Source organism: Cornus florida, unplaced genomic scaffold, assembly GCF_030987335.1.
Source record: "Cornus florida cultivar Cherokee Brave unplaced genomic scaffold, ASM3098733v1 CherokeeBrave_3.0.0_Hap2_Chr01, whole genome shotgun sequence".
Lineage (NCBI taxonomy): Eukaryota > Viridiplantae > Streptophyta > Magnoliopsida > Cornales > Cornaceae > Cornus > Cornus florida.
Genome location: NW_026775571.1, coordinates 41,576,468 through 41,603,387, shown reverse-complemented (window position 1 = coordinate 41,603,387; position 26,920 = coordinate 41,576,468). Strand labels below are relative to the sequence as shown.

At 39.5% G+C, this 26,920-nt stretch overlaps 1 protein-coding gene and 1 pseudogene across 2 annotated transcripts in view; both read right to left on the bottom strand.

The window, feature by feature from the left end:
- Nucleotides 1–667: 667 nt before the first annotated feature.
- Nucleotides 668–832, bottom strand: LOC132284622 (small nucleolar RNA U3; annotated as a pseudogene).
- A 345-nt stretch (nt 833–1,177) lies between these two features.
- The window catches only part of LOC132295299 (DExH-box ATP-dependent RNA helicase DExH16, mitochondrial), an 84,850-nt gene continuing 59,107 nt past the window's right edge, over nt 1,178–26,920 (bottom strand). For both annotated transcript variants that reach the window (XM_059793502.1, XM_059793511.1), the window contains 6 exons: nt 23,829–23,894; nt 23,590–23,654; nt 3,454–3,499; nt 3,255–3,371; nt 1,749–1,840; nt 1,178–1,673 (listed from right to left, as the gene is read on the bottom strand). In XM_059793502.1, the coding sequence (XP_059649485.1) occupies nt 1,559–1,673; nt 1,749–1,840; nt 3,255–3,371; nt 3,454–3,499; nt 23,590–23,654; nt 23,829–23,894 (501 nt within the window). In that variant the 3' untranslated portion in view covers nt 1,178–1,558. The remainder of the gene's footprint in view (nt 1,674–1,748; nt 1,841–3,254; nt 3,372–3,453; nt 3,500–23,589; nt 23,655–23,828; nt 23,895–26,920) is intronic.

Below are 26,920 nucleotides of genomic sequence, written 5' to 3'. Positions count from 1 at the left end.
TGGGAGTGTGAAAGTAGCAAAATTAAGTCATAAAAGGTGAGGATTTGATTTGAGTCAGAACGCGAGCGAAACGTGAGAGCGGAAGCGTATTCGAAGAGTGGGAGCAACACCGTTAAAAAAGATTGTGCGACTTAGAACACAACCAAACTCACCAAGCCCACCATTCCATCTAACATCATCCTCTAGACCCACATCGCCTCCTCAATTAAACCTATCAAACCCCTAAGACTTTTTTTTTTTTTTTTTTTTTTTTTTTTTTTTTTTTTATGGAGATAATTAAAGAAGGAACTAAATTCCTATTAAAGACTAACGGTTGGTGCAAAGATATTTATAAAAAAGAAAATGGAGATAATTAAAGAAGAAATTGAATTTTTAATAGAAGACGAACAGGTAGGAGATTAGAACTAAAATTAGAAATTCAATGTTACCACGACTCTTTTTTTAAAAGAAAGATTAAGTAATATTCCTACTTATTCAAACATGTACTTTTTCATGATTAGTTTACTAACTTATGATAAAATCCAGTTTGTTAGAGATGATTAAATTTAGAACGTAATTACAGTTTTGTCAAAAGAAAAAGAGTGGACAAAAATTTGAATTTGGGCTGTACAGCACAGCAATCCACAAAATGAATCTGGGGAGTAAGTGCAAAAGGATTGGGCTTTGGAGTCTGTCGTATAACTTCACGACCAACCCAGCCCGATTGAACAAGCTGAGGACGATTCTCCATAGCTTTAGTGGTCCATTAATCATGCTTTGGTCGTGCAGTCATGGTTCATTCACCAGACCTACGTTTGAGCCTATAGAATAGATCCTGTTCAAATCGGGCCACATCCCGTTTGGTTGGGCTTGGGCTATAAATACTATGGCTTCTTTTACTTTTTTGTCGATGTGGGACTCTTTCCTACTCTGTCTCATTACAAAAATGCAAGTAGGTTGACTTTAATACCCAATCCTTAAAAAAAAAACACAGGTTCAACAAGCGTGAAGGCAAAAAATCTGTTCACAGGTTTGGACTTTTAAGCAAATTATTTGAATTTAATAATGATGACAAAAATTTATTACGTTACAATATCATTTTTCACCAATAATGACAAAAATTCTAAAGCATTCCCGCATCAAGCACAGTGGAACAAAGACCAAAAACTCAACAATACAAGTATATAAACAAACAATATTAAACATAAACGATCTGACTTTCAATAATAAATTGCTTGCCCGAAAAACAAAACCAATATTTTTTTTACAACATATTAGAACTGAATGTTGCAAAAATAAAATGAAAAAATGACCCCAACTATATAATTAGAGAGCATATACAAGAAAGAGTAACCAACCGTATGGGCTCCTGATCACAGTATATAAAGCACAGGGCTCTGAAGCCTACAACCCACTTGAGTGAAAGCAAATAAACAGAGACCTGGAATTCTTGGAATAGCTAAAAGTTAGAGAGGCTGGTTGATAATTTCCACGCCGTCTGTTTCGAGTATACTACCCAATCACAGCATCAAAAAATGAAGAAACATTTCGGGGCAATTTATGACGAGGAGTTGAGGATTCATAGATATTGCCTGATACCCGTGGAAGATAGAGAACTTAAGCTAGTCCGACGAGATAACCTGCTTGCCCTTGGCTTCTGCCATCCTAGACTTTCCAGGAACTCCTCAATCAACCTAAGAAAAAGTAGAATAATAAGACAATGAGCTAAATGGAAACCAGCAGACCAGAAGAGGTACCATGTCACTCACAGGCTGCAGATGGCTTTCTGTGAAGCAGCCAGCTCATGATCTGGGAAAGAATCTTCCAACCGAAAGCTTAACCAAACGTAGAGATCCAAAACCTTTTGTCAAAATGTCAAAAGGACAAAAGATTAGCAGAAAATCTCAGGTAAGCAATTGGGGGGAGGGGGGAGTCGATAATGACCTTAAACATTATTAACTGAATTCCCATTTGATTAAGACGTTCTCTGCAGTTCCCAAGTCTAGCACAAAACATAGAAAGTTTACCAACTAAATATAGTAGTGGTCAAGTTGAAGGACTCGTCTAGGAACTCTGTTAGAACAGAAATCATATTAAGATGGAAAGAAAATGAAAAATAGCTGAGGCAATAAAATCAAGCATAGCTTCTCTTTAAGGGACAAACAATATAACAGAAAGCACATCAGACGTCGTAAAATATTACCAAACCAAAATCTAGCTGGCAATAACATCAAAACCAAGGGGAAGGCACGGGAATGCTAGTCTCTTACGAGAAATGATTACTGCAATAACGCACACAGCCAAAGTATAAGGAATTGACAAGCTGCTACTTGACCCTTGGTTTGTTGTCCATGACACTTCGACAACATTTTGTTCCTAGGTTCATTGACTCCAGCATACACGTACTTTTTCTTCTCTAGTACACATCGCTCAGTCCGAACAACAGTGCTTGAATCTTTCCCAACTTGTTTGTTAGAACAGACATCATATTAAGATGGAAAGAAAATGAAAAATAGCCGAGGTGATAAAATCAAGCATTGCTTCTCCTAAAGGGACAAACAATAGAAAGAAATTTCTACAGAAATAACAGAAAGCACATCAGACGTCGTGAAATATTACCAAACCAAAATCTTGCTGCCAATAAGTTATTGATGTGCTCGAAGCTGCTTCTGTTTCTGCAGATCAGTTTCTGGACTAATTTTAGTCCTTTTTCAGTATTCTCTTTGCTGCTGTACTAGAAGTAGGCTTTTTTTTTTTTTTTTTGATAAGTACTAGAAGTAGGCATTTTCAGAGAGAGCTGGCCTTATTGTGTTTAATTACTAGCAAATTAGCAATGCGAGGGTACGCTGTCAGTCACTTTGTACTCTATTGTCTATTTTCAATGGAAATTCCACCTATTTATGAAATAATAAAAAAATTGGCAGCCATCTTCCACATGGTCTTTAAAGCAGTAATTTTGGTTAATATCAATCAACCCTAAAGATGATCACTTATCAAAGTATGGTCAAGTCTCCTAATTCCCTGGTGGGCACCATTTTAGGTCATGGATCATACTTCAAATGCCATAAAAAGAGCAATCACATCCAAATTGAAAGAGACATCACATGCCCATTAAATTTTTTCACCATTTTCCTGAACAATGACGAGCATAAATTCTTCTATCAACAAGAAGTAAATATTTGAAGTTGAAAAATGTAAATTGAAATCTCAGATTGCACATCAAACATTGACGAAAGCCAAAATCCAGACATCTAGTGCAAAACAAAATATCCAACCTTGTGAATTGATTCAAGCTCCTTGAGTGCAGTTTGTGTTTTTGGAACCTGAAGTGTCCCTGGTGTAAAAATTTCTCGAAGCCGAACAATACCATTCTTTGCATAATTCTGTGCAAACTGGATTCACAAGTAGAAGACATTAATTTTGCCACCCAAAATAAGCATCTCGTATATTTAACAAGTAGAAATAGATCTTTACCTGTGTGAGACCCTGAGATGAAATTTTATCATTCATGTCAACTGGACTGCATAGGACAAACATAAATGAGTGAAGACCTGAAAAGTTAGGGTATTAAAAAATAAGGGCAAAATGCCAATATATATATATATATATATATATTCCATGAATGATTTTTTTAGCAGAAAACCCAATGAAGTTACACAAAAATAAAGCATGGACGGTCTCATTGTAGAACATTATCTAAATTTTGAAACCCCAGATGAGGACTGAGGTAAATCCATGAAAATTGGATAGCAATAAAATTCTCTGACTGCAGAACTCATAGGCCAATTTACATGGAAAATCATTAAAATCCCAATTACTTTTATTATTATTATTTTTTATATTTTTATAAAAAATAAGCACAATAAATATATTAAAAACCAATCCGTCCAAATAGGTACTCTTCAAAAATCAAATAAAATGTTAACTTGAATTATTTCACTGGGTGGATCTGCTAAGTTTCTGCCCAATTTTGTTCTCATTTTTACATAAAAATTAGGGTTAAAATCATAAAACCCCCCCTCTACAATCAAAATCGTGCATAAAACCCCCAGTAGAATTAAAAAATAAAAAATAAATAAAAATAAAAAAACCCTGAACTAACAAAACTTATCAAGTTACCCCCCAACCCGTGACCGACCCATTAAATGGGTTGTGAAATGTCAAATTTGACCTTGCTATTTAATATTAAATTAAAAGTTATAATTATTATTTTAAATTACAAAAATAATACTAGGGGCAAGAAATGGGTCATCGATCTCTAGAGAGATAACAATCCAACTAACATTACATAATATTATTATAAAAGGGCATTTTTATAATTTTAAAATAATAATTAGGGTAATGCGCAAAAAAACCCCCACAACTATGTCTAAATTTGCAAATAACCCCCCTGAACTATGTTTTGTGCATAAAACCCCCTAAACTATCACATTTAGTTGCAAAATGCCCCATTGTCTTACCTATTTTTCATTAAATGACCATAATACCCTTTCTTATTGAATTACACTTGATATATTTTTCTTGTTAAAATAAATTATGAAAAAAATTCATACTAATTTGATGAAATATTCTCTATAAAGCACGAACACGAACACGGACACGAGACACGGGTACGATTCGACACGGATACGGCGATACAGCAAATTTCAAAAAAACAGGACACGAACATGGCAAGGATACGGCAATAAAATAATAATGTATATTATAATATATATATAAATATTTATTTATTTATTTATTGTTACTCAATTTCTAATTTATATTTAATAAACACAACTTTTAGGCCCATAATTCTCTTGAAAAATATAGGCCCAAATATACAATAAAAGCTGGTTTAATGTTTAATGTATAATTAAGGACTAGGGGCGATTTCACCCTACTTGGGGCGATTTTGAGGGCGATCGTGGTTTCTTCGACTTTGATGAAATCTTTCTTAGAGATTGCAAAGATTCCAAGAATCACACTTAGAGGGAATGTGAAGTCGGCAATTCCTCATCGAGGGCAGTCACTGTACATCGACGAGGACTCTGTCGGAGAGAGAAAAACGGTTCTCTCATCTTGTTTGGTTGGTCGCTTCGACAAGGAAGTTAGGGGGTGTGATCGGATTTGAAGAATGGGCAGCGCGAGCATGGAATACATCCTGTGGGGTGGGGGTTACTCCCTTATCCGATTCACTTCTTCTGTTCAGGTTTCCTTCTCAGGCAGAGGCTCAACAGGTGTTAAAGGAAGGCCGGCGACAATGGGGATCTGCAACCTTGCAGATCGATGTGTGGTCCTTCAGAGTCGGTTGTTGTGGTGTTCTCAGAGATAAAGGCCTCAAACAGATCCGGTTGTTTGGACTTCCTCTTCATCTATGGTGTCACGCCTTATTTGTCGAAGTGGGGGAGCTGTGTGGTGGATTCGTGAACGCTGTTGTTGACGAGACGAGGGATGCCGAGAGTGTCCGAATCACAATGAGAATTGGATCAGCTTGTCCGCCGTTTGTGTTTATTAATGATGACACCTTCTGTTATAAGGTTGCAATCTGGGAAGAAATATCGCCGGAGCTGGTTCCCTCGACGGAAAGTCTTGAAGGTAGCGATGGGTCACATCTTATGTCGGAGGAAGAATGGAACATGCTTCTTAGCAAAGGGAAAGAAGGAGTGTTGTAGATCCAGCAATGGCTAAAGGATAGAGAAATACAAAGGGCGGTGAAGTTTGTGGGAGGAAGAACAACTGGCAGACACACGCCGGTCATGCGCGTTGAAGTTGATAAACGGAGAGATGCACGTGGCGGTCGTAAAGGCTCCCATCCATATTCTTCCTTATCCTTATCTTCAAGGGTTGGTGAAGAGATTGGGATGGGCCGCAACTCCGATCGGGCTAAGATTAATATGGGCCGGAAGGTGGTAGGCCAGGCTAAGGGCGAGGCCTCAAGACATCATGGGCCTGCTAAACACGAACTAATTAAGCCCAAGCCAAATAAGACTTCAGATAGATCTAGGCCTCGGACAGCCCACACCAAACGATAGGTTAAGAGAGGACCCAATTCCTTGATTGTTTCTTTTTTAAATAACCCAAATTCATCATTGGGCCAGGTTTCAAAGGACAAGCCCAAGCTCAAGTTCAAGCCCAACCCTCTTCTTCTTCTTTACAGCGAGGTACACTTCACTGGTCTTTGACGGAGAAAGCAAAGTGGAGATCGGCGACTGCAACAGCCGGTCACCAGGGCTTTAGATGGACCCACAATGAGAAATAGAAGTGGGTAGCACGCTCTCCTGCCTCTAATCTCCCAAGTTTGAATTATGTTGCTTATTCTCAGAGCTCTTTCTCTTCTCCTTCTTCATATGAGGTGTTAAGAAGTGGTGGTAGTGGTGTAGAGGATTGTACGGTTCATTAGAGGGACTTTTCTGGAGACATTGTTTCACGGGCTGAAGGGTCACTGTCTTCAAGGAACATGTTTAGAAGTGGGGACTGCTCCAATGGAGTGACCGTATGTGTAGGAAAGGACCTTTATTTCAAGCTGACAGACGATTTAGCTGTGTCTTTGCTCAATGAACTTAAGCTTTTTGTTGCTCTGAAAGGCCTGAATTGTTTACCATCCGAGACTGAAGCGAATAATGTTCTTGACTTAATGACGATTGTCACGAATGATTCTGGAACAGAGATGGATTTGCAGTTAAATACGTTTGGGAGCGGCGAAAAGTGTGAAGGGAAAGAGTATGATGTTCAGGTTCCTTCTCAACAGGTTTGTCCTCATGGTTTTCATTCCTGGATGGAAATGGATCATTCTGATGTTTACATAATGGAACCCTTGGCAGTTGTGCACCCTGATTGTTTAGGAACGACAAATGATTTGGGTATGGACTGGGTGAGTGATAATATTGGCATGGTTAGTGCAGTTTTGGGTGTTTCTTCAGAGGGTGATGATGACCGAACTCAATCCATTCTTCATGCCATTGTCACAGGAAATGACATTACAGAGACCTATCAGAGCATAAAAGTTGGTAAAAACAAAAAACATGTATCACATCAGAAAAGGGAACAGGAGGTGAAGAACCTTATTTCCTATGTCAACTACGAGGGGAAGGATGGGGTGACTAAAGAAAGGGGAAGGACCAGAAGCGGGAAATTGGGGGGGGGGGGGGGGGGGGGGGGGGAGGAGGGGAGATGATTATTTTTGGTTCTTAATGAAGTTACGTATTATTACATGGAACGTCCGTGGTCTAAATGATCCGAATAAAAGAAGGGTGGTCAAGGTTGCTTTGAGGCAGTGGAACGCTTATGTTATATGGTTGCAAGAAACCAAGATGGCCGCTATTTCAGATGAGATGGTTAGGAGTCTTTGGGGAGAAAGGTTTGTGGAATGGGAAGCCTTGAACGCCTCTGGCACATCGGGCGGAATTCTCATTACGTGGGATCGAAGATGGTTGTCCAGAACGAATATCTGGAAAGGGCACTATTCTTTGTCATGTGTGTTTCAAATGGAGGATGATAATTTTAGCTGGGTCTTTTCTGGAGTTTATGGACCTGTTATTGATAGTGATAGACCAGTCTTTTGGGAAGAGCTCAGCTATGTTAAGGAATTGTGGTCGTTGCCTTGGTGTTTAGGTGGGGACTTTAATTCTGTTAGGTCTCCGTTTGAGAGATCCACCGGGGGTAGGTGGTCTTTGGAGATGACCCAGTTCTCTGATTTTATTGATGGCCACTTTCTTATTGATCTGCCATTGGAAGGGGCAGTCTTTACCTGGTCTAATGGCAGAGATCCAATCACTTTTTCAAGGTTGGATCGTTTCTTGATTTCTGGGGATTGGAAGAGAAGTTCCCGGATGTTACTCAGGCGGCTTTGGTTCGGGTAACGTCCGACCATGTGCCCCCAGTTCTCGATTGTGGAGGGATGAGATCTAGACGCACACCTTTCCGCTTTGAAAATATGTGGTTGAGATCTGAGGATTTTCAAGGGAAAGTCCAGTCTTGGTGGGGGGAAGCATCTTTCACAGGCTCTGCTAGCTATGTCTTAGCTAGGAAGTTTCAGATTCTCAAATCCGAGCTTAAGAAGTGGAACAAAGAGGTGTTTGGGAATCTTGAATGGAAGAAGAACAGAGTTCTGGCTGATATTGCTGAACTTGATCATGTTAACAAGCTGGGCAGGATGTGGAGTCTTTATGCTCTAGAAGAGCGTCTTGTCAGGCGATCTTTGCAGAGATTGTTGTTATGGAGGAGATTTCGTGGTGTCAAAAATCTCGGGCATTGTGGCTTAAAGAAGGTGACCTCAATACAAAATTCTTTCACAGGCTTTGCTAACGGTAATAGAAGATGTAATCACATTGGGCGTATCCGCGTGAATGGCATAGAGTTGCGGAGAGAAGATGAGGTGCGTGGGGGAATTGTTTCTTTTTATCAGCAGCTTTACACTGAAACCTTGGGATGGAGACCTAAACTAGATGGTCCGCGTTTCAATACTATTTCTACGCTAGATAGTGACAAGCTTGAGGTTCCTTTCACTGAAGAGGAAGTTCTTAAGGCGTTATCAAGTTGTAATGGTGATAAAGCTCCAGGGCATATGGATTCACTATGCAGTTTCTTAAGGAGAGCTAGGAGGTGGTGCGCAGTGAGGTGATGGGCACCTTTCTGGATTTTCTTTCTCATGGCACATTTGAGAAATCATTGAATGCATCTTTTATTGCCCTTATTCCTAAGAAGGGCGACACCTTTAATATTAAGGACTTTAGGCCAATCAGCTTAGTGGGATGCATATAAAAGCTTATTGCCAAGGTTCTTGTTCTTAGAATGCGGAATGTATTGGATGGAATTATTTCAGAGTCACAAAATGCTTTTGTTAGAGGACGGCAAATCTTGGATTCCATTCTTATTGCAGGGGAACGTATTGATTCTAGGTTGAAGAGTGGTGTTCCTGGTGTCTTATGCAAACTTGATATTGAGAAAGCCTATGATCACGTTAATTGGAAGTTTCTTCTTTACTTGCTTCGGAGGATGGGGTTCGGAGATAGGTGAATTAAATGGATAGAAACTTGTATCTCATCCGTTCTGTTCTCGATGCTTGTGAACGGATCTCCTGCTGATTTTTTGCGAGTTCGCGCGGTTTGAGACAAAGAGACCCCCTATCATCTTTCTTATTCCTTATTGTCGTGGAAGGATTGAGTAGATTAATGAAAAGAGCTGAGGATCTGGGTTATATCAGGGGTTCAGAGTCGGTAGAGATGCTGCTAATCAGATAAAGATTTCACATTTGTTGTTTGCGGACGATACCTTGGTGTTTTGTGATGTTGATGTCTCCCAACTCAGATACTTGAGGTGCATTCTTGCTTGTTTCCAAGCGGTGTTTGGACTTAAAATTAATGTTGGAAAGAGTGTGCTTGTCCTAGTGGGGGATGTTCCAAATATTTCCTCCTTAGCTGCAGTTCTTGGGTGTGAAGTGGGCTCTTTTCCACTTCCTTATTTGGGATTGCCTTTGGGAGTTTCCTCCAGAAGAGTGGGGAGTTGGGATCCGGTGATCAACAGGTATGAAAAGAGACTGGCTGGATAGAAAAAACAGTATCTCTCGAAGGGGGGGAAGGTCACTCTTATTAAGAGTACCCTCTCGTCCCTTCCCACCTATTTTTTTATCTCTGTTTCAAATTCCATGCTCTGTTACTGAACGGATCGAAAAAATTCAGCGTGACTTTCTTTGGGGTGGAAGAGGGGAAGAGTTCAAGTATCATCTTGTTAATTGGGAGCAAGTTTGCAAACCTTTGAAATTATGTGGTTTAGGCATTCGGAAGCTGGTCCCTTTTAACAGAGCTTTATTGGGTAAGTGGTTATGGAGGTTCGGTAAAGAGCATCATCAACAGTGGAGAAGAGTTGTCTCGTGTCGCTTTAGGGAGGAGAGTGGGGGTTGATCCTCTCGTCTTGATTCTGTCATGGGAGGCATTAGCGTGTGAAAATTCATTCGGAAGGATTGGAATGTGTTTACTACCCACATTAGATTCAAAGTTCGCAATGGTAGGCACGTTCGTTTTTGGGAAGACTAGTGGTGTGGTGATCAGCTGCTGTCTCTTTCGTTTCCTTGCCTCTTCGGTATTGCCAATAACAAGCATGCTTATGTAATTGATTGTTATCATCTTAATAGCAGTGGGGTTACGTGGGTTGTGCGTTTTAGGCGCTCTTTCCAGGATTGGGAGATGACAGAAGTATGAGCTTTTTTGGATTTGTTGTATAGACAGAAGGATGTTGGCAGAGGTTGTGATGATATTCTGTGGCTCCCTTCCTCTCATGGTCAATATGGAGTACGATCCATGTTCTTGTGTTTGTCCAACTTTGCTGGCCAAGATTTCCCATGGAAGTCTATTTGGCACTCTAGAGCTCCTCTTAGAGTTGCATTCTTTGTTTGGACTGCCACTTGGGGAAAGATTTTGACATTGGATAATTTGAGAAAGAGATGTAATACCATTGTTAACTGGTGTTGCTTATGTAAAACAGACGGTGAGTCCGTGGATCACATTCTTATGCATTGTCCTGTGGCGTATGATTGTTGGAATCTTATCTTCAGTATTTTTGGCGTTCAGTGGGTGATGCCTAAGCACTCAATTAATCAATGCATAGAGAAGATGCCCAATTAAAGGTCATGCGCGTGATTTTTGGAGGATTGTCCCACATTGTGTTTGGCGGTGAATTTGGAGAGAGAGAAATAACAGAAATTTTGAAGGGAAGGAATTGATTTTAGCTAATTTAAAATCTCATATTCTCCGTTCTCTTTTCTGTTATGTAAGAGGAAGCGTTTGCTCCTCGATTGCTGATTTATTTGACCTTTTGGACTCTATTGGTCCTTAGCGTTTTCGTTCTTGTGTATTAGGGACGTGTTCCCCTTTTGAACGCTTTTCTAATATATTTTACTTATCAAAAAAAATATATATATAGGCCCCAATACCTTGAAAACATAAACAAAAAAAGGAGGTACATATTTGTATCTAAGTAGAATTATTATTCTTATAACCGATTCTAAAAAAAAAGATTGTAATCTTATCACTTCTCTCTTCCCTAGGGTTTTTATTACCTTTTTTTTAAGCGGTTATCTTTAGGGAACGAGATGCATTCCAAATAGGAATTGATAGCAAACAAACAACCTATTTTCGAAGCTTTTCATCGGCCAAAAGTCTGAAAATGCAAGTTCTCTCTTCTCCTGGAACCGACTTTCTCATCTCCTCCTGGAACCGACTTTCTTATCTCCTCCATCTCTCTCCCTTAATCTGTCTTTCTATGAATACACACAACCATATATATGTATATATCTCTTTATTTTATTTTATTTTATTTTTTGACAAAAAAACTGAATCCCGTGTCCTACTCGTGTCGCCGGCGTGTCCTTTGCTGTGTCCAACATGAAAAAAATGATAAAAAAAAAATAGGACACCTCTACAGAGGTGTTGGACACGTGTCGGAGCCTCGGACACGCGTGTCCGTGTCGGACACGGTCGACACCGGTACAACAGCCCATTCCCACGTGTCAATGCTTCATAGAATATTCTCCATTAAATTTGCATAAGTTTGCATTTAATTTTTTAAATTAATTATTTAAATAAAAATCTAAAATAGAAAATTTTGAAACAATTTAAGTAATTTCTTAAATTTCATGAATATATTGCATTAAAAAGAAGATTATTTTTATTTACGTATGATAGGGAATATTAGCCCAAGTAGAAGTCTAGCAGACACAAAAGCCCAAGAAATTTGGATAGAATACACATAGATGGGATAACAATGACTTCTATATGGAATAACTCTCTTAGTTCTAGGTGGAAGAGTAAAGGGAACTAATTTCCTTTGTGAACACGACTCTCATTAATTCTTCTATAAAGGAAAAGTCGGACAACTCAAAAGGTACGCCAAAAATTAAATACAAAGCATCTTTTATTCTCCCTATTTACCGACAAGTACTAACTTGACCGTCGGAATGCACCAGGCCAGCACAACGCCGGTCGTCACTTCTATCTTATCTTGCAAGAAACATCCTCGACTCCAGTCCATGCCAATTTTTGCATCAACAACGTAATTTATTAATTTTTCATGAATATTGTTTGAAAAAGAAGATATTTGTTTATACTAAATTTTTTTAAAGCGAGTATAATAAGTTTTATTATAATAAGTTAAATCATTTTAGAAAATGATAGCTACAAATTTATTTATTTTTTTCCATTTTTATAATCAATTGATACTAATATAAAATTAAGGTAAATGGTATAATTAATATTTAAATAAGAGAAAATATAATAAAAATAATTTAATAAAAAATGACAAATTTATTAACAAAGGGTAAAATAGTCTTTTGTGATGGGTTTGTCCTTAATTGCAACAAATTAATAGTTTAGGGGGGCAATCTTTAGTTTAGGGGGGTTAGTTGTAAAAAGCCAATAATTCAGGGAGGTTTTTTGCACTTTACCTTAATAATTATAGCTTTTAATTTAATATTAAATAGAAAGGTCAAATTTAACTTTTCACAACACATTTAACAGGTCGGTCGCGGTTTGGGGGGTAATGTGATCTAGGTCAATCATGGTCTTTGTAGGTTCATTTACCTTTAATCAAGATATGTGAACGAGTCTTGAGAGAATTGCAACATGTTTTTTGTAAATCCTCTTCTCCGTCATATTTTGTGGTTGCAGACAAACGACTTGAAGCAGTACAGAATTCTAGAGAGTTTTCTAAGTCCGTTTTTTACCTGAGTGGAGTGTTTTTTGGGTGGAAACGACGCATTGAGAAAAACCCACTTGCTTTAGGTTGTGGGCAATGTTGGTTTTCGACTGAAAACCTTCATTTAGGGCTCCGAAATTGCGTTTTATTGTCTTATAGGAGGCCTGCTGATTATTTCAAGATTTTTGTTCGAGGCCTTAACGAAGTCGTTATGCTCTAAGATTTTATATTTAGTAGTTTTTATTGATTAGGTTTCGTTTTCTATTTTTTTCAGAATTTTTAAAAAGAATTTATTTTTAGGCTTATTTCTAGGATTAGTTTCCTTACGTTTTTAGTTTCCTTCTAGTATTAGGTTTTCTCTATTATAAATATACATGTACTGTAAGAGCAGAATTTAACCTTTGATTAATAAAATTTAAATTGCTTTGCAATTTTTATTTAACTTTGTGGATTCAAAGTTACCCTACTCTGTAGATTCAAAGTAACCATGTTCACTGTGAACGATTTTATTGTTTTCCGCTACGTCAGTTGGTATCAGAGCCTTGATTTACACCGAGTTGATGACGATTGCTTGTTTTGGTAGCACCCACATTGTCGACGATGATCACAGAGTGAAGGCCCCTTTGGCAGCCATGCATACTCAAGATCGGTTCGTAGCAACTGGTTTTGGAATTGGTGGCATATTCTAAAGCATATTCTATAGCATAATCAAATCTTTGCTAATATGGTAAGTTATTCTATAAATCGTGGCTATCATATCTGCTAACACTCCCCCTCAAGTTGGTACGTGGATATCAGAAATGCCCAACTTGGACAATGCATTCTCAAACACAATCTTGCTAACGCCCTTTGTAAGAATGTCTGCAAGTTGCTAAGAGCTTGTGACAAATGGAGTGCAAATCTGACTAGCGATGATTTTCTCGCAGATGAAGTGTCGATCAACAAATGAAAAAAGTCTCCACCGACCATAAACAATTAACAATGTCTCCTTAGACCATAAACAACCAATCCTGTCTCCTCAGACCTTAAACAACCAACAATGTCTCCTCAGACCATTTCCCTTCATACACATGTTTAAAACATGTAGATGTAAAAATCAACAATGTCTCCTCAGACCATTCTCCTTCACACATATGTTTAAATAATGTAGATAAAAGAATCAACAATGTCTCCTCAGACCATAAAAAGAAACAACTATGTCTCCTCGGACCATTTTTTAATAGGTGGTGCCAAACTCACAACACCCTCATTGAGGTCAGACCACCTTGCTTACTCGATACCTTTCGGATTGATGTAGAACAGCTCACTCACGATTATCTGAGCATACAGGATCATCGCAAATTAGGGAGGCTGAAAAGGTAAGAAGAATAGAAGAAATAAATAAATAAGAAAGAAAAAGTCAAAAGAAGATTTGGTGTAGTTACCAACAATAGAAAATATTATTCTCCATTCCAAGAATTAAGGAGGATTCGGAAAATAAATAAGATTTGGTGTAGTTGCCAACAATAGAAGATATTAATCTCCATTACAAGATTTAAGGAGGATTCTACTCCATCAAATCTTTGATTTTCCCTTTAATATTATTTCAAGCGTGCTTTCTTTTTTTTCTTTTTTTCTTTTTTTTTGACTTGCCTATATAAAGGCAAGAGATGGAAGTCTACAGACATCATCATTATTAATATAATTTCAGTTCCTCTCTTGTGATTGTGTTCTTTGTGAATTCAAGGGTTTAACCCATTCTTTATCGTTTCAGCTACATTAGTTGGTATTAGAGCAAGGTTCCGAATCCAAGATTCGCCTTTGTTTTCGATGGCCGGTTCACGAGATGGAAGCAACCCCTCAAGCGACGGTGATCGTGATGGAGTAGCTCTTTTGAGGGCTGAGTTTACTAAGTTCCAGACCAACGTTAATCGAACCTTACTTGATATACATGAAACTATGCGTCAAGTATTGGCGAGATTGACAATGGTAGAACTTAACCGCGAGAACAACAAGCCGCCGAACGACGGTGATCATGGACGTCCTGGTAATCGCAACCCAAACCCACTGAATAGGCAACCAGCCTATGAGGAAAATGTCGGTTTTGGTAACAACCGAGCCGTACAAGTGTTTGGAGATAATCGAGGTCGATGGGAAATTGATAATTCAAGAGATTTTCGTATGAAGATTGACCTACCCACCTTTCAAGGTCATCTTCGTATTGAAGAATTATTGGACTGGATTAGTGAAGTTGAACATTGCTTTGACTATATGAAAATCCAGGAGTAGAAGCAAGTCAAATTTGTGGCCTATATGTTGAAAGGCGGCGCATCAGCATGGTGGGATCAAGTGCAAACTACCCTCGCACGTGAGGGTAAAGATCCGGTACGTACATGGGTAAAGATCCGGTACGTACATGGGTTAAGATGAAGAAGTTGATGAAAACTCAATTTTTACCCCCTGATTACGAACAAGTTATTTATCAGAAGTCCTGCACGCAGGGAAGTAGAACAAAAGAAGTTTTGGGTTTTGGCTTACTCAAACCGAGAGCCAAGATCTATATTTATATACAAGAATAAGGTACAAAGAAAGGAAACCAAATCAAAGAAAGACAGAAAATATGCAAAATCTACGTGATCCCATGATTATAGGGATCTTATCTACAGGATCCCATAATTACAGGGGTCTTATCTACGTGATCCCATATTTATAGGGATCTTACATAAAACACCTAATAAAAGGCTAAAAATAGCTAATAAAAATAAAAATAGAAATAATAAAGATATTTTAACACTCCCCCTCAAGCTGGAGTGAAGATATCAATCAAGCCCAACTTGGTAATCGAGGAATGAAGCAAAGATGGACCAACAGATTTAGTGAACACATCGGCCGACTGATTAGAGGAACGAACAAAGCACAACTTGATAATTCCCGAACGAACCTTCTCTCTGATAAAATGAATGTCCACCTCTATATGTTTAGTCCTCTCGTGAAGAACAGAATATGAAGCAAGCATGATGGCTGACTTATTATCACAAAACAAGGCTGAGGACTGTTTTTCACCTAGCCCTAGATCCTCCAAGAAAGATCGAAGCCAGAGAATCTCATAAGTACCCTGAGCCATGGCACAATACTTAGCCTCTGCTGAAGATCTCAAAACTACAGGTTGTTTCTTACTTTTCCAGGATATAAGATGGTCTCCATAGAAAGTACAAAAGCTAGATGTGGAACATCTGTCAGTCTTGGACCCAGCATAGTCTGCATCACTGAAACAGGATAGCCTAACCTACTTGCTAGAAGAATAGAATAATCCAAGTCCCGGACAGAACTTAAGATATCGAAGAATATGATATACTGCATCCATATGAGTTGTACGAGGAGCATACATAAACTGGCTTACAACACTAACCGCAAAAGCCAAATCAGGACGGGTGTTGGTAAGATAAATCAATCTTCCTACCAAGCACTAATACTGCGAGGGATCAGAAAAAAGATCTTCGGACTCGGCCGAGATCTTCAAATTATGATCCATAGGAGTGGAAGCAGGTTTACACCCAAGCATACCTGTGTTTCGAAGAAGATCCAAGACATCCTTCCTTTGCGATAAGGAGATACCCTGCTTAGATCTAGCAACCTCAATTCCCAAGAAATGAGCTACCCAAGGTCTTTCACATCAAAAGCTTTAGCTAATTGAAGCTTTACTTGAGCAATCCCAGAGATGCCATTGCCGGTAATGATGATATCATCAACATAGATAAGCAGAATGATACATCGTCCAGTGGAGGAACGGTGGATAAAACATGTATGGTTAGAATGACATCTAACAAACTCCATGGATAGAATTACATCACTGAAGCAGCTGAACCAAGTTCTGGGAGATTATTTTAATCCATACAAAGACTTCCGCAATCGATAGACCTTTCCAGCATACTCCCCCTTAGCCTGAAAACCGGGTGAAGGATACATGTAAATAGTCTCAAAAAGATCACCATTAAGGAAAGCATTCTTCACATTAGGCGGATGAAGAGGCCAGTTGTGAGAGGCAGCAAGGGAGACAAACAAACGAATTGAGGTCAATTTAGCCACTGGAGCGAAGGTATCATTAAAGTCTTTACCAGGAATCTGAGTAAAACCCGTTGACGACCAAACGGGCTTTATACCGATCAATAGAGCCATCAGCCAGATATTTAACACTGAATACCCATTTGCAACCAACAGTCTTTTCACCAAGAGGGAGAGATACAAGCTCCCATGTTTCATTATGCTGCAAAGCATCCATTTCTACCTTCATAGCAGACATCCAATTGGGATTCCGGAGAGCACAACTTCTGGGAATGGAAATGGAACCAAGTTTGCCTAGAAAGGCTCAGTAAAACCCTGAAAGACCATCATAAGAGATATCCTGCGAAATAGGATGATAAGTACTACAAGCGAATCCAAATGTAGCAGGGGGTTTGTGGTCCCAAGGTGGATACCAAGACTCAGGAATAAGAACAAGAACAGGGTCAGGGCAATGTAAAGGAGAGAGAGATGTACCTGAACCTGAGTCTGAGGAGGATGAAGGCAGTGGAGGCGGAGCACGAGGGCGACGTGAATAGACCTACAAAGGGGGTGAGGAAACAAGAAGAGAAGGCTCTTCTTGGAAAATAGGAAGAGGACGAGCATGATGAGAAGCCTCTTGATCGAGAGTAGAAGTTTCCAGCAAAATAGTGTTAGAACCATAAAAAGGGTATGCTCATGAAAGGTGACATCAAGAGAGTGATATATGTGTTTGTGTACTGGATCATAACACCGGTAATCTTTTGACATGGAAGAGTATCCTAAAAAGATACATTTAATGGCCTAGTCATCAAGTTTAGTACAAGAAGGGCTACGATTATGAACAAAACATGTACATCCAAACACCCGAGGCATAATGGAAAAAAGAGTAATATCAGGCCGAAGCACTTGTAAGGGGGCCTTACCATTTACGACTCTACTAGGGGTACGATTAATGAGAAAAGTAGTTGTAAGAACCGCCATGTGTCAAAATGACTAGCACATTCATAGCACTTAAAAGACATCGAACAACTGACATTAGTTGGCGGTTTTTACGCTCTGCAACACCATTCTGTTCAGGGGTATATGGGCAAGTAAACTGATGAAGAATACCTGTTGGTTAAGTTAAGACCAAAACTCATTGGAAACATATTCACGACCATTGTCAGACCTAATATTCCTAACAACAGTTTTATATTGAGTTTTGATCATTTGGAGAAATTGGGTGAACAAGGGAAAAACTTCAGATTTCTTTTTAAGTAAATATACCCATGTGCAACGGGAATAATCATCAATGAATGTGACATAATAACGATGCCCCGAAAAAGCAGTAGCAGGAGAAGGACCCCACACATCATAATGTATGAGATCAAACATACTAGGTGCACGATGCATATGAGAAATATAACTAGTTCTAGTATGTTTAGAAAGCTCACAGATCTCACATTGAAACTTATTATCCTTACTAGCCGTAATTAATGAAGGGAAAAGTAGACATAAATACTAAAAGTTTACATGCCCAAGGCGAGCATGCCATAAACTTAAAGCTTGAAAAGAAAAATCATAAGACCTAGAAACTAGAAGAACAGAGGCTTGAAGCAAGTGGAGGAGGTGTCGGTAGAGGATCCCTAAAGTAGTAGAGGCCATCGTGCTCATATCTCCTGCCAAAAATCCTCTTCGAACACAGGTCCTTTAAAACACAGTATTGAGGAAAGAAAATCACTGCATAGTTTAGGATTTGGCAAGTTTGCTGACCGATAGAAGATTAAATGCAAAGTTAGGAACATAAAGAACAATTGGCAAAATAACATCAGGGATAGATGAACATTTCCTTTGCTACAAATAATGGTGGTTGACCCATCGGCTAGACTAACAACCTGATTAACAGGGGTAACGGGACTAGAAAATAATGACAACTCACCGGTCATGTGATCATTGGCTCCGGAATCCAAAACCCAAGTAGGTTTTCCCGCTTTAACACAATAAGCAGAAGGAGTACTTGTAGCTATAGTAGTTGTGGGAGTAGAAGAGCCGGCCTTGGTAAATAAGGCTCTGAACTGCTCCTGAAGCTGACTAATCTGGGACTGTAACTGTTTGAAGTCCTAAAAAGAAGGTCTGGCAGGAGTTAAAGCAGGAGGGACAACAATCTGTGGAGTAGTATACCCACCAATGGTATCGGCTATTGTGGCAGTGCGGCCACGGCCCGAAGATAAAGTGTCATTTTGGCTACTAGAATCACTCATAGTACCAAACTAAGGCTGGTCCACACATCGAAGAGGGAGGAAAGAGAAAAACAAGGCCGGAAAAATCAACGCTTTCCTCCAAATATGTTGCCGAACAAACACCGACAGCCCACAAAGAAAAAAAACACCAAAAGGACCTTTAGATCATTAAAAAAACCTAAGGGAATTCTCCTTAAAAAATGAGTAAAAAACAGAGGGCTACCCGAGGGGTCCGGCGCAAAGGATGGGAGGAGATGGAGGTGCGCCGGAGGTGAGGGAAAATGGAGAGAGGGAGAGAGAAGGTGGCGGCGTTGGGGAGTAAGATGGGGAGGCGAAGGTTTTTGTTTTGCTCGGATACTAAAAAGAAGTTTTGGGTTTTGGCTTACTCAAACCGAGAGCCAAGATCTATATTTATATACAAGAATAGGGTACAAAGAAAGGAAACCAAATCAAAGAAAGACAGAAAATATGCCAAAATCTACGTGATCCCATAATTATGGGGATCTTATCTACGGGATCCCATAATTACAGGGATCTTATCTACGTGATTCCATGATTATAGGGATCTTACATAAAATACCTAATAAAAGGCTAAAAATAGCTAATAAAAATAAAAATAGAAATAATAAAGATATTTCAACAAGAACGATTGCTGAATATGCTGAAGAATTTTATCGGTTGTCATCCCGTAACAACCTGGTGGAACCCGAATTTAGCATGGTGGCCCATTTCAAAGGTGGGTTACGATGCAATATTGAAGAGAAAGTGGCACAGCAACCGCTATTCAAACTGTCTGAGATTGTCACGGCGGCAAAGAGACAAGGACTCAAGTCTATGGCCAAACATCACATGCTAGCGGATGTGGTCACCATCATAGGTACTCAAGATATTGCATCTAAAGAGGTGGATAGATAGGACTACGAGTTGCTAGATTAGGAACCTAGCTTTTTTTTATTGCGAGGTAGAATTCGAAGAATCGGTCTCATGGTTCATATAATACCCCACGTCCTACACATGACATGGGTAAACAGACCGTGGTAGCCCTTGTTCCAATGACATGGCAAGGCATTGGAGATGGTCCAACAAAGGCCAAACCCGCAACACCCATAGGCCCTGCTGGAAGGGGAGCCCCAGCTATGAGAGAAAATCCCTATGCACACCCAAGTATGGGCAAGTTTTTTCGTTGTGGAGAACCTGGCTATAAATCCAACAATTGCCCCAAGCAACCGACAGTAAATTTGGTCGAGCATGAGGAAGGCGAGGGTGAGGAAAGTAAGTTCCTTACCTTTTTACTTTTGAAGAAGAAGAGGTGATTGAACGAGACAGTGGCGAGTTGTTGTCCCACTCTTTAGTCGTGAGGAGGATGATGTTCACGCCAAAGAAGGAGGAGCACCCGCAGCGTCATAATGTGTTCCGTACACGTTGCACTGTCAACCATAAGGTATGTGACATTATTATTGATAGCGGCAAAAGTTAGAACATTGTTTCCTTAACAATGGTTCGAAAATTGGGGCTTAAAACAGAGAAACGTATCCATCCATACAAAATTGGATGGATTAAGAAAGGTTCAAAAACGCGAACACATACAATGGCCTTCTCTGATGCGGGATGTGTCCTAGCTGAGATATGTGAGCTGCGTTCTGGTTTGTTTTCAGGCAATCTCAAGTCTGAAAGTTAATGTGAGTAAGAGTGTGCTTGTCACTGTGGGGGAGGTTCAGGATGTTGCTTCTGTTGCTGCGGTTCTTGGGTGTGGGACGGGTTCCTTCCCCATTTATTATCTAGGTTTGCCTTTGGCGCTTCGTCGAGGAGGGTGGGAGTTTAGGATTTGGTGATTGAATGGTTTGAGAGAAGATTGGCGGGGTGGAAGAAGTAGAAGCTTTTGAAGGGCGGGAAGGTTACTCTCATAAAGAGTATGTTGTTGAGCCTTCCAACTCACTTTTTTTCTCTCTTCCAAATTCCCTCCTCGGTTGCTAGAAGGATTGAGACTCTTCAACGGAAATTCCTATGGGGTGGCCGGGGGGAGGAATTCAAGTATCATCTTATCCGTAGAGCAATTTGTAGGCCTCTTCAGTTGGGTGGTCTTGGCATTAGGAGGTTGGCCACTTTCGATAGGGCTCTCCTTAGGATGTGGTATGGAGATTTAGTAGCGAACATGGTCTTTGAAGGAGGGTGATCTCTTGCCGCTTTAGGGAGGAGACAGGAGGGTGGTCCTCTGCTCCGGCCAGACTCGTTGCTGGTGTTGGAGTGTGCAAGTCTATTCAGAAGGGCTGGGATGAGTTTTCTAAGCACATTAGACTCAGAGTTCGGGAGCACAGGGATGTCCGGTTCTGGGAGGATTTATTGTGCAAGGATCGCCTGTTGTCTTGTTTGTTTCCCAGACTCTTCAGAATTGCTATTGATAGACATGCCATGGTGGCCGATTGTTATCGGCTTGATAGCGTTGTCTTGTTTGTTTCCCAGACTCTTCACAATTGCTATTGATAGACATGCCATGGTGGCCGATTGTTATCGGCTTGATAGCGGTAGGTTTTCGTGGAACGTTCGTTTTCGGCGATCGTTTGAGAACTGGGAGTTAGACAATGTTTTTAGCCTGCTGGATCTTTTGTATAGTCAAAAGGTGGATGATAGAGGCTCTAATTCCTTATTTTGGGTGCCTTCTCCTCAGGGGAGGTTCGAGGTCCGTTCTTTGTTCCTCCGTCTTTCCGGGGTTCATGGTTCTATCTTCCCGTGGAAGACAATGTGGCGATCTAAGCTCCTCTCAGAGTGGCATTTTTTGTGTGGACGGCAGTTGGGGGCAAGATTCTGACCATAGACAATCTAAGAAAGAGAAGACAGATTACAGTGAATTGGTGTTGTTCGTGTAAAAAGGATGGTGAGTCTGTCGATAACCTTCTTTTACATTGCCTTGTGGCTCATGATTGTTGGTGCCTTATTTTTTGTTTTTTCGCCGTCCAATGGGTTATGCCTTGGTTTGCCATCTACGAGGGACTTGATTGATGCATGGAGGGGATGCAGCGTTGGGGCCTACGCTCATGTGACTTTTGGAGGGCAACCCCTCTTTGCGTTTGGTGGTGCATTTGGAAGGAGCGGAATAAATGATCTTTTGAAGGGGAGGAATCTTCCATTGGGGCCTCGAAATATGTTATTATTAGTTCTCTTTTTAGTTGGGTGATGGGGAGAAATTGTATATCTATCAAGGAAATCGTTGATTTTTTGGGCTCTTTGGGTCCTTAGGGCTTCCTTGGCTTCGGCCCTTGTATAGCTCTTGGGCTGCATTCCCCTTTTGAACGCTCTCTAATATATTTTTACTTATCGAAAGGGGGGGGGGGGGGCGTCTATTTTTAATTTTTTACACTGTATTTATTTTTCCTTGTTTGAGTACTTTGATGTTAACAATTTAATCAAGGATTAAAAAAAAAAAAATCAAGCAAAAGAAGAGGTGCTCCAGTCAGTTTAACCAGAGAATCAATCTGTTTTAAAGCCCTCTTCTGCAGTTGCTCAACTCTCACTAAATCATCGACAGTTTGACAACTTGTTGATCTGTTATTTAATTGCGAAAAATATCATAGTTATCACTTTCCTATTGTTTTCAGTCTGATTTTCATTCTGTTCCCTTTTATTTGACATAAATATTTGACTGCTTTCACAGAATATGATATTTACTGTGCCTATTGAATGAAATATAATTCAGTAAGTATATCAGATGATATAGTAATATATGTCGAGTATGGGTGAAGAGGGAGAAATTGCGAAGTACATAGTTTTCAAACTTAACAGTTTATTTTTTTTGTTTTTATCAAACAATTTTAATGGGTCAACACCCAAAACAGCATAAGAAGGAGAAGACAGGTAGTGGTCAATTGGTGTTACATGTGTGAGAGAGATGGTGAAACGGTTGATCACCTTCTTCTGCATTGCCCCGTGGCTTGGGATTGCTGGGTCTTACTGTTGAGTTTCTTTGTGGTTCAGTGGGTTATGCCCAGATCCCCCAGAAATTTGATTGAGGCTTGGTGAGGTTGTATAGTGGGGGCGCAAATCCGTGATTTTTGGAGGGTTACACCTCTTTGCATCTGGTGGTGTTTATGGCTTGAAAGAAATAGGAGGTCCTTCGAAGGAAAGGAGACTCCTATGGGGGAGTTCAAATTCTCTATCATTAGCACTCTTTTGTAATGAAGCTACGAATTATTATTTGGAATGTTCGTGGTCTCAACGACCCGAATAAAAGGAGGGTAGTAAAGGTAGCTTTAAGGAAGTGGGGGGCTTATAGGGTGATATTGTAAATCTAATAATCTATGGAGGGGAGAGTTGATTTTTTGGACTCTCTGAGAGTTTAGAGGTTCTATCAGGCCTTGTGTATTTTCTGAGGGATGCATTCCCCTTTTGAACGCTTCTTTATACACTCTTTACTTATAAAAAATAAAATAAAAAATAAAAAACGTTCAGAGAATACAAAACATGTTTCATATTTGTAAATTCAGCACTTAAAATCCAGATCTAAAATATTTCAGTGCATATTTTCAGTTTTTTATAATCCAAACATCAAATATATGCTTAAAAAGAAAAAAAAAATGCAACAGTGTGCAAAGCATTTGTGATGACACTATTTCCATAATCCTTGGTAGATAAAAGGAATTTCTAACGTTATTTCAAACAAAAAAAACTAAACACCACCAAAATTACTACTAATTAAGAAATAAGATGTTACCTAATACAGAACAGGTACTTGTCATGCAACCCAAGGGGCAGCTCATCGATGACAGCGGCAACTTTCTGTTGGCAACAGAATAAAACATGGTTCAAGATGAGCATAAAAAAATATAGAAATAAATGAATGAAGTAGGACATTCTAATTAGACAACAAAATAAAGCATGTTGAAATGAAAGACTCCAGACTGCGAGGAAGAGAAACATGATGGAAAAGAGACGGAGGGGGGAAGAACATACCAGCAGTTCTTCACAATTAGTGATAAAATAATTTTCAGATAACTTGGCATTCTCTAAAAAGTGCTCCTGGGAAAAAAAAAAAAAAGCAGTAGGGCTCAGATAATTACATGATTATAACAAGGACAAAATGGAAATCAAGGAAAATAATCATAATTTAAAGACATAGCTCCTCCTACTTTTTAAGAACCTTAGTGTCTCCAATTATGAAATATAGCGCATTTCTGACAAATAAGTTACAGTAACAGCTCCATAGCAGCAAATGCAGTGCCTGATGTGTAGCACAGATCTGATCTTCAAGTGGCAGAACTGACAGCTACAACAATGAACTCCCTTTGTTTCTGGTTTGTGGCTATAAAAGCCTTTTGTTCTATCCCATTTGCTCCAGCTGGTTAAAGCAATGATCCCAATTGTGTATGTTTTCCCTGGAAGTTCCCGGCTACTCTATAGCGCCACGAGACAACTGGTCATAATGTATCAAGGAGGGTTGCCCACACCAGTATTTCATCATCATCATCCATGCCTTTATCCCACCATATGAATAAGGTCGGTCACCTGAATTCTCTTTTTCCATTTCTTCCTATTATATACTATGTTTCCTCTAAGATTTAATTTCTTAAAATAATTGTCAATTAATTCATCCCATGCAAGTTTTGGTCAGCCTCTTTGTCATTTACCTTCTAGGCAAACAACTCTACCTCTTCTAACCAGGGCATCTTCGGGTCTATGCTGCATATGGCCATACCACCAAGCCTACTTTCTTAGATTTTATCATTACGTTATGCCTAGTTTTTCCCTCACACGATCATTATTAATCTTATCTCTTCTACATACTCTCATCATTCAACGAAACATCCTCCATTCTGCTTCATGAATGCGTTGGTCTTGTTTCTATTTCAACGCCCAATACTCTACACCATACAATATAGATGGCCTAATAACCATCCTACCGAATTTTCCTTTTATTTTATTTGATATTCACTTGTCACATAAGATGCAACTAGCTTGCCTCCATTTAGTCCATCCTGCTTCAATTCTACTTACTACATCCCTATCTAATGGAATTTAAGAATGGCCTTCAGACCAGTCAAGACTTCCTTCTGAGGGGTATTTGCTTTGCGCCTCATTCCATACGCCGGAAGCGAACTGGATCACTTCCTCTTCATCGCCTTACTGCATCACCAACTATCTCCCCATCTTGTTGCAATATTAAGCCTAAATAACAGAAATAGTTACTTTGAGTAACTTTTTGGTCTTGATTTACTACTTTATCAAACTACATCCCATAACTTTAGTTTTACTTTTACTAATTTTTAGACCTTTTGCTTCCAAAGTCTTTCTCCCTGTTTCTAATTTTGTTGTTAAGGTTTCCTTAGAGATATCTCAAAAGACTATGTCATCAGCAAACAACATACAGCAAGGAATGTCTTCTTGGACATTTTTCATTATTTCACCTAACACAATTATAAAAAAAGAATAGACATGTGGTATGAACTCTAGTTGATGTCTCACTCTATATATCCTGAATAAGATTTACGTTTTATAGAGATTTTTTTTTCTTTTTAACGCCCACCAAATTATATCCCTTGTCATTCTATCATATAACTTCTCTAAGTCAATGAAAACCATGTGCAAGTCTTTTTGTTTACTACTGCAATCTCCTATTAATTATAGTAGAAATATAAAAAGAAGAGAAAGAAGAGAATTGCGTAAAGGCTTGAATGAAATATATAAATCATTCACAACTATAGTATTTATAGATAAAAAAAAGCACATGCTCATATTACAAGAAAGGAAACTAAATCAAACTTAAATCAAATCACAACCTATTCTAAAGCATATTCTATGGCATATTCTATAGCATAGTCAACTCTCTGCTATTATGGTAAGTCATTCCATAAATCGTGACTATCATATATGCTAACATATGCATAGTCAAATCTCTGCTATTACGGTAATCATTCCATAAATCGTGGTATCATATATGCTAACACTCCCTCTCAAGTTGGTGCGTGGATATCTGAAACGCCCAACTTGGACAATGCTTTCTCAAACACAATCTTGCTAACGTCCTTTGTAAGAATCTCTGCAAGCTACTGAGAGCTTGTGACAAATGGAGTGCAAATTTGACCAGAGATGATCTTCTCTCGAATGAAGTGACGGTCCACCTCTATATGCTTAGTCCTGTCATGCTAAACGGGATTTGCTGCTATGCTAATGGCAGACTTGTTGTCGCAGTAGAGTGAGAATGGAAGGGACGCTAGAAGGTATAAGTCTGTCATGAAGGTTTTCAGCCATAGCAACTCACATACCCCAAGAGCCATAGCCGTATACTATGCCTCTGCACTAGATCGAGAGACAACATCCTGTTTCTTACTACGCCAAGTTACCACCAATAATGGTACAATAACCCGAAGTTGACCTCCTATCTAAAATTGATCCTGTATAATCAGCATTTGTCCAAGCCTCAACACGTAAGTGACTATGATTAGCAAATAAAACACCACGGCCTGGACACCCATTTAAGTAGCGAAGGATCCGAATAGCTGCATCAAGGTGAGGGGCACGAGGAGAGTGCATGAATTGACTCACGACACTCAAGGCATAAGCAATGTCGGGTCGAGTCATGGATAAATAGATGAGCTTCCCTACAAGTCGTTGATACTGACCAACATCTGACAACAACTCCCCCTCAGAATCACCCAACCGATGATTCTGCTCAATCGGAGTATCAGCAGGACGAGCGCCAAGCTGACCAGAAGCAGAAAGCAAGTCAAGAACATACTTACGTTGAGAGATGAAAATGCCAACCTCGGAGCGAGCCACCTTAATGCCCAAGAAGTACCGTAGGGGACCAAGATCCTTAATCTCAAACTGACGGCCAAGATAGCTCTTAACCTCAGCAATTCTGGTAGTATCATCGCCGGTAAGAACAATATCATCGACATACACAATGAGAGCAATTGTCTCACCGCCTGAATGACGTAAAAACAAGGTATGATCAGCTGCACTTTGATGGAAACCAAACTTGAGCACGGCATTGCCAAAGCGATCAGACCAAGCTCGAGGAGACAGCTTGAGGCCATACAGAGAAC